Source organism: Thalassophryne amazonica, chromosome 10, assembly GCF_902500255.1.
Source record: "Thalassophryne amazonica chromosome 10, fThaAma1.1, whole genome shotgun sequence".
Taxonomy (NCBI): Eukaryota; Metazoa; Chordata; class Actinopteri; order Batrachoidiformes; family Batrachoididae; genus Thalassophryne; species Thalassophryne amazonica.
The window spans coordinates 114,404,470-114,422,630 of record NC_047112.1 but is presented as its reverse complement, the minus strand read 5'-3'; the positions used below and the strand labels follow the sequence as shown (position 1 = coordinate 114,422,630).

The 18,161-nt window shown below is 41.2% G+C and overlaps 1 protein-coding gene across 1 annotated transcript in view; it reads right to left on the bottom strand.

Annotated features, from left to right (window-relative positions):
* Positions 1–17,888, bottom strand: part of sec16b (SEC16 homolog B, endoplasmic reticulum export factor) — a 112,378-nt gene extending 94,490 nt beyond the window's left edge. The window contains 1 exon segment of the mRNA XM_034179248.1: positions 17,790–17,888. Within this exon segment, the coding sequence (XP_034035139.1) occupies positions 17,790–17,888 (99 nt within the window).
* Positions 17,889–18,161: the final 273 nt, after the last annotated feature.

Sequence of the window (18,161 nt, the reverse complement as noted above, 5' to 3'; positions counted from 1 at the left end):
CGCCGACACCCGGACAAGCCTGGTCGGGCGCCAGGAGGCGCCCGTTGAGGGGGGGGGGTCCTGTTGTGTGGGCCGCTGAAGAGGAGGTACTGCTGGCCCACCACCACCAGTCGGCGCCCTGCTTGGAGTGCGGGCTGCAAGCATGAGAGGGCGCCGAGACAGAGAGTGACAGCTGTCACTCATTTACACCAGCTGTCACCAATCACCTGCAGCTCTACAAAAGCCGGATCATTACTCCACCTCCTCGCCGAGAAACCTACTACCGTCAAAGGTAATCTTCTCTGCTGTATCTAACGATATTATTATCATTATTATTCTGCTTTGCAGCCGTGTTCCTGCGTCTCAGTCCCTGCTGGAGTGGTATACAGTGAGAGTCAGCGACGTCCTTGCCTCTCACTCCTCCTAAGGAAGCGACTGACAGGAGCTGCACGTTTGTTCTTTACTGGAGGTGGAGGTTCTCCTTCCCGAAGGAACTAGTTCCAAGGATTACTGGGTGTGTGGATACACACTCACCTTAACTGTTTTGTCATCTTCTGCCAGCAGTACCAGGGTCTGCAACAGAAGACGGTGACCACCTGGGGACTCAGAACTTGGCGGCTCCGGTGTTCTTCAGGCCGTTGGTGGTGGAAGCCGTGTGGGTCCCGGCTCTCAGATCGCCAGAGGTCTCCTATCTTCGAGCCTGCCCGCACGTCACCTTGTGTACAATTGGCACTATCTGTATCTGTATTTCGTTGTGCGATTCACAACATTAAATTGTTACTCTTTGTCTTATCCATTGTCCGTTCTTTTGCGCCCCCTGTTACGGGTTCGTGTTACGACCCTTTCCCAACAAAATTTTTTTTTTTTTTGTGGTTTATCAGTTTAGCATTATCAAAGTTAACTTCTCAGTTAGCGGATTAGCGGTTATCGAAGCTAACTTTTTAGTTAGTTGTGCCCACCACTGAAAAGAATAAATGGCACTAATGAAAAACACATTACAACAACGAACAAAAATCCCAAATTAAAGAGCTCATAACACAGAAAAAGCTGCAACTTATATATGGTTTTCCTCTTCAAGGGGCATTTTTGACAGGTGCGACTTATACTTTAGTGTGCTATAAATTTCAAGACCCACGCCAAAGCAAACATTATGAGACCCACCACCCAGCCTGCAAAAATATCATTTAATAAACAGCTGAAACAAAGTTAGCTTGTTATCTTTGTCTGTAATTTTTAAGCTGGGGTGTGCAGAGCTGGATCCAGAGTGAAAATCTGACAGATGCCTTTTTGCCCAATGATAAAATAAAATCGTACACGTCTTGTTATTCAATAATCCTCATTCTTTTATTTGTGTGCAACATACACTGTCACACTTCTTTTAATATATTTATTATACTTCATGGACCATAGTGAACACTTCTTATTTGTATAAATATGATGTCCTAAAAAACAAAAATTGACTGTAAACAGGATCAAATTTATTGCCAAAATCTTTCAATTATACCTGAATCTATATATGATTTTTTTTTTCAATTGATAAAATCAATAAACATATGACGGCATATATTCGTAATAATAATATATTGAGATACAGACAGTTACATTGTACACATATCACAGCTGTGATTTGTGTACAATTGTGATGTATTTGTTTTAGTATATTTAGATTTTGTTGTGATTTCGCACTTTATAAGCTGATTAAATTGAATTGAAATTGAACATTTTATTGAGTCTTAAAATAAATGAATATGAAATTGGTCACTGGATCCTTAAACTTTGGACATAATAAACTCTACATGGTCGTTCCTTGATCTCTGGACATGAATAGGAATAAACAAAATCTGTAGTTTTTGTCAAAGGCATTTCTTTTCAGATATTATTGACATGAATGTGTTTCCATATATCTGAGCTGAGCTGAAGCTGCTGTGCTTCACTTCAGGATGTAATTTGTAAAGAAATACAGCATGTTTCATTTTGGGAGGAAAAAACGTTTTAGTCGATTGTAGTTTCTTGTTTGTATTACAACGTTTGGAAAAAGGTGTCACTTTATTTAAAGCGGTGATTCATTTTGAAGTAATTCCAACCGGACTTTGTCTCAGCAGAGAGCCGTGCAGCGTTTCAAGCTGTGTGAAGGGAACGGAGGACGATTCTCGTTTCTTGACAGCAACAAGACAAGAGTCCCAGTTAGTGACTTTAATCCACACAAAAGTGACTCACGGTATTTTAATGGCTTTGAGAGGGGTTAAGAAGCGGCTTACCGTTTCTGAAGAGCAGCGAATCAAAGAACCAACAAGCTGGTGGATTGAAGCACTGCTTCAATGGTTCACAACTTCAAAGTGGAGCCTCACTGCAGAAATGATTGATTATATTTGTACATCCGTATGACTCTGAAACTTGGAAAAATCCGTATAATTTACGGACTATAGGTTGACATGAAAACCATCGAAAAGCTGTGTTCACCGCGGGGACACATTCGGCACTATTTGGGATTATTCAAGTTTTTTTTTTTTTTACCGATGACGAACAATGCGTAAAAAAAAAAATTGACTGATGCAACTGCATCAGTCCAAACCGGTCTGGATCCGGGCCTGGTGTGTTCAGGCTTCATTCATCCCTCCCATGTGTCACCTACACTCCACCTCTTTATCCAGATATGGGTTGGCCATGACGTGGGCAGAGTAAGTGCTGTCAACGTGGCGACACCCAAAGCAGCAATTTTTGGACATCAAAACGGCTCTTCGGGGTCTCTACAGAAAACCTGCAGGTGACATCACACAGGGTTTGTTTAATATTTATACAGTCTACTGTTACAACCATACCAGAGGCGGTTCTAGAGTGTATGGCACCCTGGGCCAACGCTCCCTTCAGCCCCTTCTGCACAAACTATAACGTTTAAGATAATGTTTGATATCTAATATCTGAATGTTTAGATCTGTTTCTTATTTCAGATAGATTGAAAAGTCTTGTGACTGAAAACTTAAAACTGTATAAGCGATAGCAAGAGGCTAACAAACTTAAGACTTGTGCTAATTATCAAGGTCACTGCACAATTTAATTCAATTATATTTCAGAGGGCTGTGATTGTGTTATAAAACAATTATTAATGTTTCTTTGCTTCTTTTGTGTGACTTCTTGTTACTTTTCAGATCAAAGTAACTGTAATGATCCATAATGTATTTATTTCCAATACTTTAACAGTTCAGCCATGTTTGCACGTGTGTGCCTCTCGTTCACTGATTCCAGAGGGGCTGTTGAAGACACCGCCTGTGCTCGCCTACGCCCACTTTGGACTGTTACCACTCCAGCCAACTAAAAGGTAAAACGCTTACGCATAATTAAAACAGGAAGATCTCCAGATTGGAGATCTACTGCGCCCCGTTTCTCTCCTTTTAGATGGGATTGTTTCTGTGAGGGCTTCTTTGATGGGTGTCCACCATGTGTGACACCTTCTCAGAAGCTGACTGAGAAGGCATTCCTGTAAAAAGCAGATGGGGCCCACTCCCCACAACATGACACAATACAGACTGACTTGTCATGCAAATTCATCAAGACCGGTTTGCACAATTAAATTTATTTTTATTTGATTTACTGCGAGCGCTCGTTCCACCCCCTCCCAGTGTGGGTGACCATATCGCCTATATCAAGAAACACCACATACCATAAGGCTAGAGGCACCACAAACCTGAAGACTTTGCAGTAGGGAATAATCGAGTTTGAAAGGTGTATTTAATTTATGTTGTAGTCATTTGTGTTTCTCTGAATGTAGCATGAAGCAGTGATGATAAAGTCAGGCAGCACTTTATATTTTCATATGGACACAGATAAAATGGGACATGTCCTTTCACAGTACCTTGGTGTTCCTGCTGTCTTCTGTAATAGTCGTGCTCATAAGGACTATAGTTGTAATAGTGATGTTCATAATGTCCATAGGTCTCTCTGTAGTCCCAGTGCCTGTGTAGGGGGTAGTCATACCTAAAAAGAAAAGGACACTCTGGTTAACTTCAGTTTCTTCACCTGTTTCCACCTATAGGAGTATGTCACTGCAGGTTCATGTGTCAGCATGGACATGGCTCCAGGTCAACACTCCCGTGAGAAGCTTTTGCATGCCTATGACAGTGCAACCATATCCAGGGAAAAATCAATTCAATACAACAACTACACAACTACCCCTCAACATACAGCAGCATGAGGAGTCATCATTGTCACAGCCACTCACAGGTGAGTATGGCGACTTATGGATTGAGCAACAACTCAGTCTGAGCCGCAGGGCATCCAGCCTTTAATCCATTTGCAATGGAAGCATGCGATAGTATTAGGTCCAAAAACTGGAACCAAACTTGGCCTTCCCACTTTCTGGATCCAGGACAAGACGTGGTCAAGAAACTGGGAAACACAAGCGGTTCAGTTGAGATACACCATCAGAGACATCCTCGGCTGCACCCAGGTCAGGCATGTTTGGGGGTCACCCCTGTCCACTTGACCCTGAAAAAGATCTATACCACAGTGGTGGCAGTATTGTAACCCTGACATGGGAGGCTCATGGGTGCTACACCTTGCCCAATGGTGCCCCAGAGCAGTGGTGACTAGGGAGTAGTAACATTCTCTCCAAAACCCTGGAACTCCTGAACCAGAGCCTCACGACCTCAGGCAGTTTAAAGTCTTACCCAGGAGTAGTCAACAACCTAACAGGGACCATAGATCATCTATTACTATCAAGGGGGCTCTGAAGTGAAGAACAAAGAAAATTGGTTCAATTATTTTAAGAACCTTTTGGAAAAACCATCTCTAGCACCATCAATTTCTATTTACTCACTAGATGGAGGATCCGCTCATTCACTGGCTGTTGTCAGAGCGCCACCTTCTTGGTAAGCGTCTGACAAGCAGACATAAATAGGAATCAATGTGAGCATGATCAATGTTTTCAAGAGAGTTTCACCATAAATCTGCATTTTCTGTGCTGTTACATTTATTCACACTCAGTCCCACATTTATACAGCCACGATTTGTCAAAACAAATACAGAATACAAATACTATTTATATAACAGACTTGAATTCATGTATTCGTCCCACTCCAGACAGGAATTAATACCATCAGTTTGTCAAACACACAATGTCTGCCATGACACCAGATACTAGTCTGATCTATGCCTGGGCAGGGCGAAGCCAGAGGAAACTTTGGTGAATTCCCGCAGTGGTCCTGACATGCAAATTGGTCGTCCGACCTGGGTATAGGGGCGAAAGACCAATCAAACCATCTAGTAGCTGGTTCCCTCACATATGGAGGCACGCTCCTCCTGCCCCCCCATCCTTGTGTTTCTGTCCACCCCCCCACTACCCCGGCCTCTGCACCGCCAACTCCTTTTCCCCTCTGGGAGGCAGTGTGGATCAACTGCTGCAGCTTTTCATTTCCCCGTGAGCTTGCGGGTGCGTGGGATACTGTGCGACCACCCCACACTCACACTGCCTCAGTTCTGAGGTGATTGGGTGTGAAGATAATTTCATTGCACTTGTAACTTCGTTGCACTTGTTGTAATGACAATAAAATCTGTCTATCCTTAATTCATTTCATTAAGAAGTTAAGTTAAAGATGGGAAATAATCAAAGGTGAAAGTAAGAGCTTTGCATGAAACTTATGAAAGTGAGACTTCTAACTGTAATTTAAGTCTGTATCATGGCCCAAGCAGAGGGTCACCCCTTTGAGTCTGGTCTGCTTGAGGTTTCTTCCTTAGAGGGAGTTTTTCCTTACCACTGCTGCTCTGGGGGTTGGTAAGGTTAGACCTTACTTGTGTAAGTAAGGTCACCTTGAGGCAACTCTGTTGTGATTTGGCGCTATATAAATGAAAATGGAAAAAAAATGAAATTGAATCGCTAAACGAATGATGAGATATTTATCAATCAATCAATCAATCAATTTTTTTTATATAGCGCCAAATCACAACAAACAGTTGCCCCAAGGCGCTTTATATTGTAAGGCAAGGCCATACAATAATTATGTAAAACCCCAACGGTCAAAACGACCCCCTGTGAGCAAGCACTTGGCTACAGTGGGAAGGAAAAACTCCCTTTTAACAGGAAGAAACCTCCAGCAGAACCAGGCTCAGGGAGGGGCAGTCTTCTGCTGGGACTGGTTGGGGCTGAGGGAGAGAACCAGGAAAAAGACATGCTGTGGAGGGGAGCAGAGATCAATCACTAATGATTAAATGCAGAGTGGTGCATACAGAGCAAAAAGAGAAAGAAACAGTGCATCATGGGAACCCCCCAGCAGTCTACGTCTATAGCAGCATAACTAAGGGATGGTTCAGGGTCACCTGATCCAGCCCTAACTATAAGCTTTAGCAAAAAGGAAAGTTTTAAGCCTAATCTTAAAAGTAGAGAGGGTGTCTGTCTCCCTGATCTGAATTGGGAGCTGGTTCCACAGGAGAGGAGCCTGAAAGCTGAAGGCTCTGCCTCCCATTCTACTCTTACAAACCCTAGGAACTACAAGTAAGCCTGCAGTCTGAGAGCGAAGCGCTCTATTGGGGTGATATGGTACTACGAGGTCCCTAAGATAAGATGGGACCTGATTATTCAAAACCTTATAAGTAAGAAGAAGAATTTTAAATTCTATTCTAGAATTAACAGGAAGCCAATGAAGAGAGGCCAATATGGGTGAGATATGTTCTCTCCTTCTAGTCCCCGTCAGTACTCTAGCTGCAGCATTTTGAATTAACTGAAGGCTTTTCAGGGAACTTTTAGGACAACCTGATAATAATGAATTACAATAGTCCAGCCTAGAGGAAATAAATGCATGAATTAGTTTTTCAGCATCACTCTGAGACAAGACCTTTCTGATTTTAGAGATATTGCGTAAATGCAAAAAAGCAGTCCTACATATTTGTTTAATATGCGCTTTGAATGACATATCCTGATCAAAAATGACTCCAAGATTTCTCACAGTATTACTAGAGGTCAGGGTAATGCCATCCAGAGTAAGGATCTGGTTAGACACCATGTTTCTAAGATTTGTGGGGCCAAGTACAATAACTTCAGTTTTATCTGAGTTTAAAAGCAGGAAATTAGAGGTCATCCATGTCTTTATGTCTGTAAGACAATCCTGCAGTTTAGCTAATTGGTGTGTGTCCTCTGGCTTCATGGATAGATAAAGCTGGGTATCATCTGCGTAACAATGAAAATTTAAGCAATACGTCTAATAATACTGCCTAAGGGAAACATGTATAAAGTGAATAAAATTGGTCCTAGCACAGAACCTTGTGGAACTCCATAATTAACTTTAGTCTGTGAAGAAGATTCCCCATTTACATGAACAAATTGTCATCTATTAGACAAATATGATTCAAACCACCGCAGCGCAGTGCCTTTAATACCTATGGCATGCTCTAATCTCTGTAATAAAATTTTATGGTCAACAGTATCAAAAGCAGCACTGAGGTCTAACAGAACAAGGAACAGAGATGAGTCCACTGTCCAAGGCCATAAGAAGATCATTTGTAACCTTCACTAATGCTGTTTCTGTACTATGATGAATTCTAAAACCTGACTGAAACTCTTCAAATAGACCATTCCTCTGCAGATGATCAGTTAGCTGTTTTACAACTACGCTTTCAAGAATTTTTGAGAGAAAAGGAAGGTTGGAGATTGGCCTATAATTAGCTAAGATAGCTGGGTCAAGTGATAGCTTTTTAAGTAATGGTTTAATTACTGCCACCTTAAAAGCCTGTGGTACATAGCCAACTAACAAAGATAGATTGATTTTATATTTAAGATCGAAGCATTAAATAATGGTAGGGCTTCCTTGAGCAGCCTGGTAGGAATGGGGTCTAATAAACATGTTGATGGTTTGGATGAAGTAACTAATGAAAATAACTCAGACAGAACAATCGGAGAGAAAGAGTCTAACCAAATACCGGCATCACTGAAAGCAGCCAAAGATAACGATACGTCTTTGGGATGGTTATGAGTAATTTTTTCTCTAATAGTTAAAATTTTGTTAGCAAAGAAAGTCATGAAGTCATTACTAGTTAAAGTTAATGGAATACTCAGCTCAATAGAGCTCTGACTCTTTGTCAGCCTGGCTACAGTGCTGAAAAGAAACCTGGGGTTGTTCTTATTTTCTTCAATTAGTGATGAGTAGAAAGATGTCCTAGCTTTACGGAGGGCTTTTTTTATAGAGCAACAGACTCTTTTTCCAGGCTAAGTGAAGATCTTCTAAGTTAGTGAGACGCCATTTCCTCTCCAACTTATGGGTTATCTGCTTTAAGCTACGAGTTTGTGAGTTATACCACGGAGTCAGGCACTTCTGATTTAAAGCTCTCTTTTTTAGAGGAGCTACAGCATCCAAAGTTGTCTTCAATGAGGATGTAAAACTATTGACGAGATACTCTATCTCACTTACAGAGTTTAGGTAGCTACTCTGCACTGTGTTGGTATATGGCATTAGAGAACATAAAGAAGGAATCATATCCTTAAACCTAGTTACAGCGCTTTCTGAAAGACTTCTAGTGTAATGAAACTTATTCCCCACTGCTGGGTAGTCCATCAGAGTAAATGTAAATGTTATTAAGAAATGATCAGACAGAAGGGAGTTTTCAGGGAATACTGTTAAGTCTTCAATTTCCATACCATAAGTCAGAACAAGATCTAAGATATGATTAAAGTGGTGGGTGGACTCATTTACTTTTGAGCAAAGCCAATAGAGTCTAATAATAGATTAAATGCAGTGTTGAGGCTGTCATTCTCAGCATCTGTGTGGATGTTAAAATCGCCCACTATAATTATCTTATCTGAGCTAAGCACTAGTCAGACAAAAGGTCTGAAAATTCACAGAGAAACTCACAGTAACGACCAGGTGGACGATAGATAATAACAAATAAAACTGGTTTTTGGGACTTCCATTTGGATGGACAAGACTAAGAGTCAAGCTTTCAAATGAATTAAAGCTCTGTCTAGGTTTTTGATTAATTAATAAGCTGGAATGGAAGATTGCTGCTAATCCTCCGCCTCGGCCCGTGCTACGAGCATTCTGACAGTTAGTGTGACTCGGGGGTGTTGACCTCATTTAAACTAACATATTCATCCTGCTGTAACCAGGTTTCTGTAAGGCAGAATAAATCAATATGTTGATCAATTATTATATCATTTACCAACAGGGACTTAGAAGAGAGAGACCTAATGTTTAATAGACCACATTTAACTGTTTTAGTCTGTGGTGCAGTTGAAGGTGCTATATTATTTTTTCTTTTTGAATTTTTATGCTTAAATAGATTTTTGCTGGTTATTGGTAGTCTGGGAGCAGGCACCGTCTCTATGGGGATGGGGTAATGAGGGGATGGCAGGGGGAGAGAAGCTGCAGAGAGGTGTGTAAGACTACAACTCTGCTTCCTGGTCCCAACCCTGGATAGTCACAGTTTGGAGGATTTAAGAAAATTGGCCAGATTTCTAGAAATGAGAGCTGCTTCATCCACAAGTGGGATGGATGCCGTCTCTCCTAACAAGACCAGGTTTTCCCCAGAAGCTTTGCCAATTATCTATGAAGCCCACCTCATTTTTTGGACACCACTCAGACAGCCAGCAATTCAAGGAGAACATGCGGCTAAACATGTCACTCCCGGTCTGATTGGGGAGGGGCCCAGAGAAAACTACAGAGTCCGACATTGTTTTTGCAAAGTTACACACCGATTTAATGTTAATTTTAGTGACCTCCGATTGGCGTAACCGAGTGTCATTACTGCCGACGTGAATTACAATCTTACCAAATTACGCTTAGCCTTAGCCAGCAGTTTCAAATTTCCTTCAATGTCGCCTGCTCTGGCCCCTGGAAGACAATTGACTATGGTTGCTGGTGTCGCTAACTTCACATTTCGCAAAACAGAGTCGCCAATAACCAGAGTTTGATCCTCGGCAGGTGTGTCGTCGAGTGGGGAAAAACGGTTAGAGATGTGAACGGGTTGCCGGTGTACACAGGGCTTCTGTTTAGGGCTACGCTTCCTCCTCACAGTCACCCAGTCAGCCTGCTATTTATCACGACAAAGTGTTCAGGCAGTAAAATCAAAGTCACTGCAGAATACAGATTGACACAAAAAATAAATCATTTTCTAAGCTTTATTCAGTGATGTTAGTCATTTCCCCAAATCACTTATATTACATATAATACACACTTATGAAAGCTCACTCCATTTACTATGATTTATTTTTTATTTATTTAACCAGCTGATAGTCCTTTGTCAGCTTGTCACAGCACCTGAATGCTGCACAAAACAGCATTTTCAGATCACATCAACCCAAGTTTAAGTCAGCGCATCATAGATTTCTATTTTATCTAAAGCGTGATGATGCAGAATAACACTAAGCAAGATGGCAGCTGCTGGCAACAGCTCAGAGGCTGCATCCGCCATCTAGTGGATTCAATAGAAATCGATTTGTAGATTTCAAAAAGGCATTTGAACATGGACAGAGAAGCAAAATTTGATATACTTGATCTATATACAGTATATGAAATTCTGCAAGAAACAGTCAAGGCCATCAAGGTCCTATACACTGATTCAGGCAGTGTGTTTTCCCCATAGTGAAACTGAAAGTTTTGACATTGGATCTGGGATTCTCCAGGGTGATACACTAGTACCCTTCCTGTTCATTATCATTCTTGATTGTGTTCTGCATATCTTTTGATAACCACCATGAAAAGGGCCCCCTAAGTCATCCTTGGAAAAGCATATGTCACCCCTCCATTCATGTTACCAATCTTGATTTTATGAACAACAATGACATCACATCTGACTCAGTTCAAGACTCAGAAGAACGTCTTCATGGACTGGAAGAAGTGACTGTTCATGTTTGGCTTGCACTACAATGCATCAAAAATGGAATTCACATCCACAAACCTGAATACAGCAGTTCACTCACTGTCACTGAATACCATCATAAGTGTAGAAAACTATCAGTATCTTGGCTCTTACATCATGTGCTCAGCAAAGGACTTCAGAATTCGAGAGGAACAGTGTCTGCAACTAGCTCAGTAAGAACAGGAGGTGCAACCTGAACATCAAGCTCAGTTCAGTCATCCAACCTACGTATTTTAACAAATGGCTCAGAGACATCAAAGGAGGTGAGGCAGGTTGATGGCTGCTACAAAAACGTACTTCGGAGGGAACATCTCACCCTGGCCCAGCTATTTCAGGAAATTGCGCCACCATCTGTTACACTTGCCATAGTTCTTGGAGCTATGGCAAGCAATCGCAAGCTATACAGAGCCCAATGTGCAGGCCGTGCATTTCATGCCAAGGGGGACCTGCTTCTATGGGAGGCATCAAAGGGCAGAAAACCCACCTTTCCTGACATAATCTCCTGTGATACGGAGATAAAGGTTGAGAACTTCCCTACTGCCATGGTAGACAAGACTGTATGGCAAAGAATCGTGCAGACTGGGAACATCCCACTAATCCTAGTTTCACTTTTCTGAAGGTTCAGGTCCATTTTCAGGTCCAGGTTCAGGCTTCATTTCAATTAAAAAGATGTTTCTTATGCAAGAGTGAATGTTACTTTAATAAAAAACAAAAACCAAACACGTCACTTTGTTTTTAACTTCGCTGGTTATAAAGATGCACCGGACAACGTGAATGTCGTACACAATATTCCGTAATTAAGACTTTGGCATTTAATTCAAATGGCAGTTATCCAACCTTCATGGGTGACTCTGTGAACTGCAATGTTTGGCTTAATTTGGAGTGAATACACACACAGGCTTCTAAACCTTCAGACGACTGAACCTTCAGACGACTGAACCTTCAGACTAGTGAGCCCTTAAACAATTTCCTTCAGGATTAGTAAAGTTCCTCTTATTCTTATTCCTGCGCAGGATATCTTGGCCACAGCTGCAACATGATAATGATGATGACTGCTATATTACTGATGGATAATGAGCCTACCTGGTTATACGACTCGCTGGTAATGGTGCTGGCTACATGGTAACAAGGCTAGTTGGTAAGAAGGGTATCTGGTTATAAGGCTAGTTGGTAAGGCTAGTCATGTGGCTAATTGGCAATGGTGCTACATGGTTACAGGTTAATTGGCAAGGGGTCTACCTGGTTATGTGGCTAATTACGTCCGCCAAGGACAGAATAAAATCATCAGCATTTATTTATTTATTTATTTGTCTAGCAGGATTACGTCATTGGGGCATGGAAGAATCCATTCAATTTTGGGGGTGATCCAGATCTGGTGTGGCAGATCTAACGGTCCTCCATATAAATTGGTCCACCCTGCCTTCACTGCGCACGCATCATTTGGAACCACAGCAGCACGTCTGGGTCTGACTCTCTTCACCAAAAGCGACCAAAGGGAATAATGTGATTATTAACCATCAGACGACAAAACCTCTTAAATCATTCTGAAGTCAGTTTTATGCAGAAATGAGGCGATAATTGGTGAGTCGTTACTGATGCTCTGAAATGACATAGGCACAGCGCTCTGATCACTTACTCAGTCTTTTATTATGAAATAATGCTGAATTTATGTGGAAATGATTGTTGTACAAAAGCTTCAGATATCTGTCACTGAGATAGATGATGACAGGAGTGCAGCTTTAAGCAGAAACAAGGTGATAATCGGTGAACCACTGCTGACGCACAGAAATGACGCATGCGCAGTGAAGGCAGGGCGGATCGATTTTTAGGGGAGACTGTTTGGTCTGCAACACCAGATTCTGGATCAAGTTTCCCTTTATATATGCTTTGAAAGATTATGTCAAAACTACTTCACGGATTCTCACAAAAATTGCACCACAGATAGATGTTAGGGCATCGAAGATTCCATTGAATTTTGGAGGTGATCCAGATCTGGATCTGGATTCTGGCTCAGGATTTCTCTTTATATAGTCTTTGAAGGAATACGTCAAAACTACTTAACAGATTCTCACCACATTTTCACCACATATAGATATTAGGACATGGAAGACTCAACTGAATTTTGGAGGTGATCCAGATCCGGATTTGGGGGATGTCAGTAATCTCTGATTGCTCTTATTGACAATGTAGCTATACCTGGTTACAGGGCTAGTTGGTCATGAGGTTACCTGTTTAGAAGTCTCATTGGTAATGGGGCTACCTGGTTATGGGGTTAGTCAGTAATGACAGCACCTAGTTATAATGCCAGTTGTTAATGGGGATTCCTGGTTATGTGGCTAATTGGTAATGGGACTACCTGTTTATGAAGCTAGTTGGTAATGATGCTGCCTGTTTACTGAGATAGTTGTTAATGGGGCTACCTGGTTACGGGGCAAGATGGTAAGGAGCCTACCTGGGTATGAGACTAGTTGTATTGGAGGTACCTGGTTATAGGGCTAATTGGGCACCGCAGTCTCGTTTGAGGGCAGGTGTCAAAGGGGTAAAGTATGATGCATATGACGTAATTTCTCTACTTCCGGGGGAAAACACGGAATTTTGGGAAAATTACACGCAAACAAAGTGAAAATGCAAAGGAAAAGTGAGGATCTGGTGGAAAGTGGACATGTGTTGTGGTTTGTTTATGGCCCGGAGCACAAACGTGTCAAGGCCGTTTTTGTATGTGATAGAATGGAGCTACTCTGTTTAGCTGTGTAGGCTAAAATGTACCGACACAACGTCTACCATCTGCCTCGTCTACTCTTCTTCACTGGGAACCGAAAAAAATGCTTTTTGCGACTGCAGCCAAAACAAAACAGTATACCATTTTTCCATGTGAAGTTATGCTGTGTATATATTGAACAATGGGAGTAGAGGTCCTCATAAGTGGTCAAATCCCGCGATATCATGCAGGGTACAAACGAGACTGCGGTGCCCTATTGGAAATGGGGCTACCTGCTTATGAAACTAGTTGGTAATGAGACTGGCTAGTTATGGGGCCAGTTGGTAAAGGGCTATCTAGATAGTAATGGGGCTACCTGGTTATGAAACTAATAATGGGGCTACCTGGTTATGAAGCTGGTTGATAATGGGACAACCTGGTTATGTGGCTGATTGATAATGGGGGTACCTGATTATGGGGATAGTTGATGTTGGTCTAGCTGGCAATGAGACACAGTGGTTATACTGTATGTGGATGTACTGTTTACTTGAAAGTAATGCAACTTTTGTCTCAACACTAACATATTGTATGAACATACCTTGACGTTTACTCTACAGCATCTCCACTTCTTGTTGGTCACCAAAACATTTCACCATTCATCCAAATGACACTGAAGAAATAGTCGAAACAAGCTGAAGACCAACAAGAAGTCTAGCTGCAGCTGACCAAGTCCTACCTGAGGATCTCCGTCCACAGATTACACGGATGCACAGAACTATTAGTACAGTGACGTTCTGAAGCACAACCCAGCAAGTACAGGGTTAATGGATTATATGGATTCATATAATCTGGGATCTTCATGGAAATCAGTAGATTTCTCCCACTTCTGAAGATGTAAGTCCTACACAGATTCTGAGGCCCATCGGGCTGGTTGTTATCTCCAGATATCAACGGCAACAACACACTCGTGGACAACAACAAATCATTCCGACAAGCTCTTCATCCCGTCAGTTTTATTGAACTATTTAGAACAGAGGTCTAAAACTGATTCCAGAAAGGGCTGAGAGGCTGCAGGTTTTCTTTGCAACCACCCACTTCACCAGATGATTTCACTGATTAACTGATTTTATATAACAGCTGAGTGGATCCTTGTCATTTGATTGGTGCTTTGTATGTCACTTGACATGGATTATTCGTTCCATTTGTGTTGCATTGCATTTTGTGTGCAAATTTGGTTCCATTGAGAGTGCAAATGTGGTTCCATTGAGAGTGCAAATGTGGTTCCATTTAGAGTGCAAATTTGGCTCCATTTAGAGTGAAAATTTGGCTACATTTAGAGTGAAAACGTGGTTCCATTTAGAGTGCAAATTTGGTTCCATTTAGAGTACAAATGTGGTTCCATTTAGAGTGCATATTTGGTTCCATTTAGAGTGCATATTTGGTTCCATTTAGAGTACAAATGTGGTTCCATTTAGAGTACAAATGTGGTTCCATTTAGAGTGCAAATGTGGTTCCATTTAGAGTGCAAATGTGGTTCCATTTAGAGTACAAATGTGGTTCCATTTAGCGTGCAAATTTGGTTCCATTTAGAGTACAAATTTGGTTCCATTTAGAGTGCAAATTTGGTTCCATTTAGAGTACAAATTTGGTTCCATTTAGAGTGCAAATTTGGTTCCATTTAGAGTGCAAATTTGGTTCCATTTAGAGTACAAATTTGGTTCCATTTAGAGTACAAATTTGGTTCTATTTAGAGTACAAATTTGGTTCCATTTAGACTACAAATTTGGTTCCATTTAGAGTACAAATTTGGTTCCATTTAGTGTGCATTTTGGTTCCATACGTTTGGTACCATTGCACACTGTGAACCCCACCCACCAGTGGGGGCAGTGTTTAGCTAAACATGTGGAGTTTGTTTTGGTGATAGTACGGTGGCTTTAAGTCAGACAGTCCGGTTTTAAAAAGGCCTGTCCCCTGTCCGGCGCAGCCTTGAGCTGGACACTCATTTGTCCTCCTTTTGAGATCATCACTATTTTGTATTTCATCTAATTGTATAAAATAAAAAAGTAAATAGGTCTAAATAAAAATAAATCAATAAACAATAAATAACAAACATGTTAAAGACAATTGCATATCCCCTTCGACATTTGTTCTAACAGATTATTGGATGAAAACGGTGTCAAATTAATATCTGTTATTCTATTGGTCAACAGCTGAACGTATCCAAATTAGCCATGTGGTTAACATCAGGTGGTGCCAGGCGACGTGAACACACTCAGTCCACCTGCAATGGTAGCAAGCCATTGAAATGCCAAAACGAAAGACTTTGTTTAATTCTGAATGGTTGAAAGTGGAGGTGGACGGACGTGTGTGTGAAATCATCTCCAAAAGCAGAACGGACAACTTCAGGGCTGCGGCACATCATCACCAGGTGGTCGTCTCTGCTGCCATCTATCGACCGAATGCTAAAGTAATGAAAGTCCCTGACCAGCTGTTTTCAGAGCCTTGGTGAGGAAGAATGGCCCAAGAGTTTGTGGAAGTGTGTTGCAGAGGATGACACTGAAGTATCTGAGATGTTCTTCCTCTTAGTCACATTCTGAAGGTTTTCTCAGGCTGCATCGAAGCACTTCAGGTCAAATCTTTCAGGATAACCTCTGTGGTTAAAGTGATGACTGAACTGAAATGGAAACTTGATCGGAGGCTGAAGGACAGTTTTTTGGCTTTGCTGTGGACAACAAACTTAAACAGCGAACTCCTGTTCTGTATGACTTCTCTGAGAACAACTTTCAAAGTGTCCACCTTGTTAACCTGAGGAAGGTCAGGTCCTACATCATCTCCATCCCGTGCAGCAACACAAATCCAGAATGTGTCTTCTCCATGATGACCTCAGCATGGAGAAATGACAGAAATCATCTGGATGTGGACGGTGTCACTGCAGAGCTGCAGATTTGTGTGAACTTCACATTTACGCTCACAGACGTACCAAAAATGCTTGACAAACAAAAAACTCCTGGAAGCAGCCAGGAAAAGGCCTAAAATATCAAAAATAGACATTTACCTCTTTGTGCAGTACAACCAGTCACGTTATGCGTTTAATGTTATTTTTGAATTTTTAATCTGGATTTTGTTCAGTCTTGAAAAATGGCATCCTTTTCGTTGTTATGGAAACGGCCACCCTAAGTGATGGATGACCTGATTTTTTTTTCGCTGCACAGCGAATTGTTTGTAAATTAATATAATATCAAATGACAAGGATCTATTTTAGCCGTTAGATAAAATAAATAATGAATGTTTTTTTCATTCTTTGAAAGCTAGCCGATATTATCGACCGATATAAGCCTTTTTCAAAGTACTCACTATCGGCCAAAAGTTTGCCGATAGAACGCCGATAATTTCTCATAAACAGAACAGTTACTGAAATAATGTTTGTGTCGGCAATGTAAAATGTCCTTGCACCGTTTGTCCAGTAGATGGAGCTCTGACTCCATTCAACTGAGAGCTGCTTACGCCCCTGCTTAAATGTGTTCATCGCCGGCCCCCATAGTTCGCCATCACACTGCACTGATCGGCTGACAAAAGCATACACGTAAGTTTATAAGGATCTATATCCTTATCCTGAACCTATATCTAAGTTGCAGCAACAAGAAGTACAAGATCAGATGTATTTCACAACTCTTTTTAAGAATATGTATTTGCTAATTTCACAAAGGTTTAATTCTTGATTGCATTTTTTGAACTTGAAAATTCTTCTCTGTTATAAAGTTAATCAATATGAGGATAAAGCTTCAGCTTTTAGCTCATACCTTTTTTGTTAAGGGTCCAAAAAAGAAAATTTTATTCATTTAAAAAAAAAAAAAATAAAAAAATATATATATATATATATATATATATATATATATACATATATATATATACATATATATACATATATATATATATATATATATATATATATATATATATATATATATATCTGCTGCTTTATCGGTTATCAGCAAATCAGCCGATTTATCGATTATCGGCATTTTTTTCCATCCAAATATCGTTATCGGCATTGGCCTCAAAAAATCCACAGCGGTCAGCTCTAGTTTGTTCCAGCTTTCACAGAATAAAATATTCATACCATTGAACTCATAAACATTCATTATTTGTATTCCATCTGCTCAGTGACGTTAATCAGTGAAATCACCTGGTGGAGTGGGTGGTTGCACAGAAAACCTGCAGCCTCTCTGCCCTTTCTGGAATCCGTTGAAGAGCTCTGGTTTAGAAGATCCACCTGGTCAGTGGTCTTTGGTGCTCTGCTGGGCCGTGAGGATACTGAGGACTGCTGAAGGGGACCCGGTAGTGAGGATCCATGGGGGCCAGTGCTGGCCATCGCTGACCCTTGTCAATCAATCAATCAATCAATTTTATTTATATAGCACCAAATCACAACAAACAGTTGCCCCAAGGCGCTTTATATTGTAAGGCAAAGGCCATACAATAATTACGTAAAAACCCCAACGGTCAAAACGACCCCCTGTGAGCAAGCACTTGGCGACAGTGGGAAGGAAAAACTCCCTTTTAACAGGAAGAAACCTCCAGCAGAACCAGGCTCAGGGAGGGGCAGTCTTCTGCTGGGACTGGTTGGGGCTGAGGGAGAGAACCA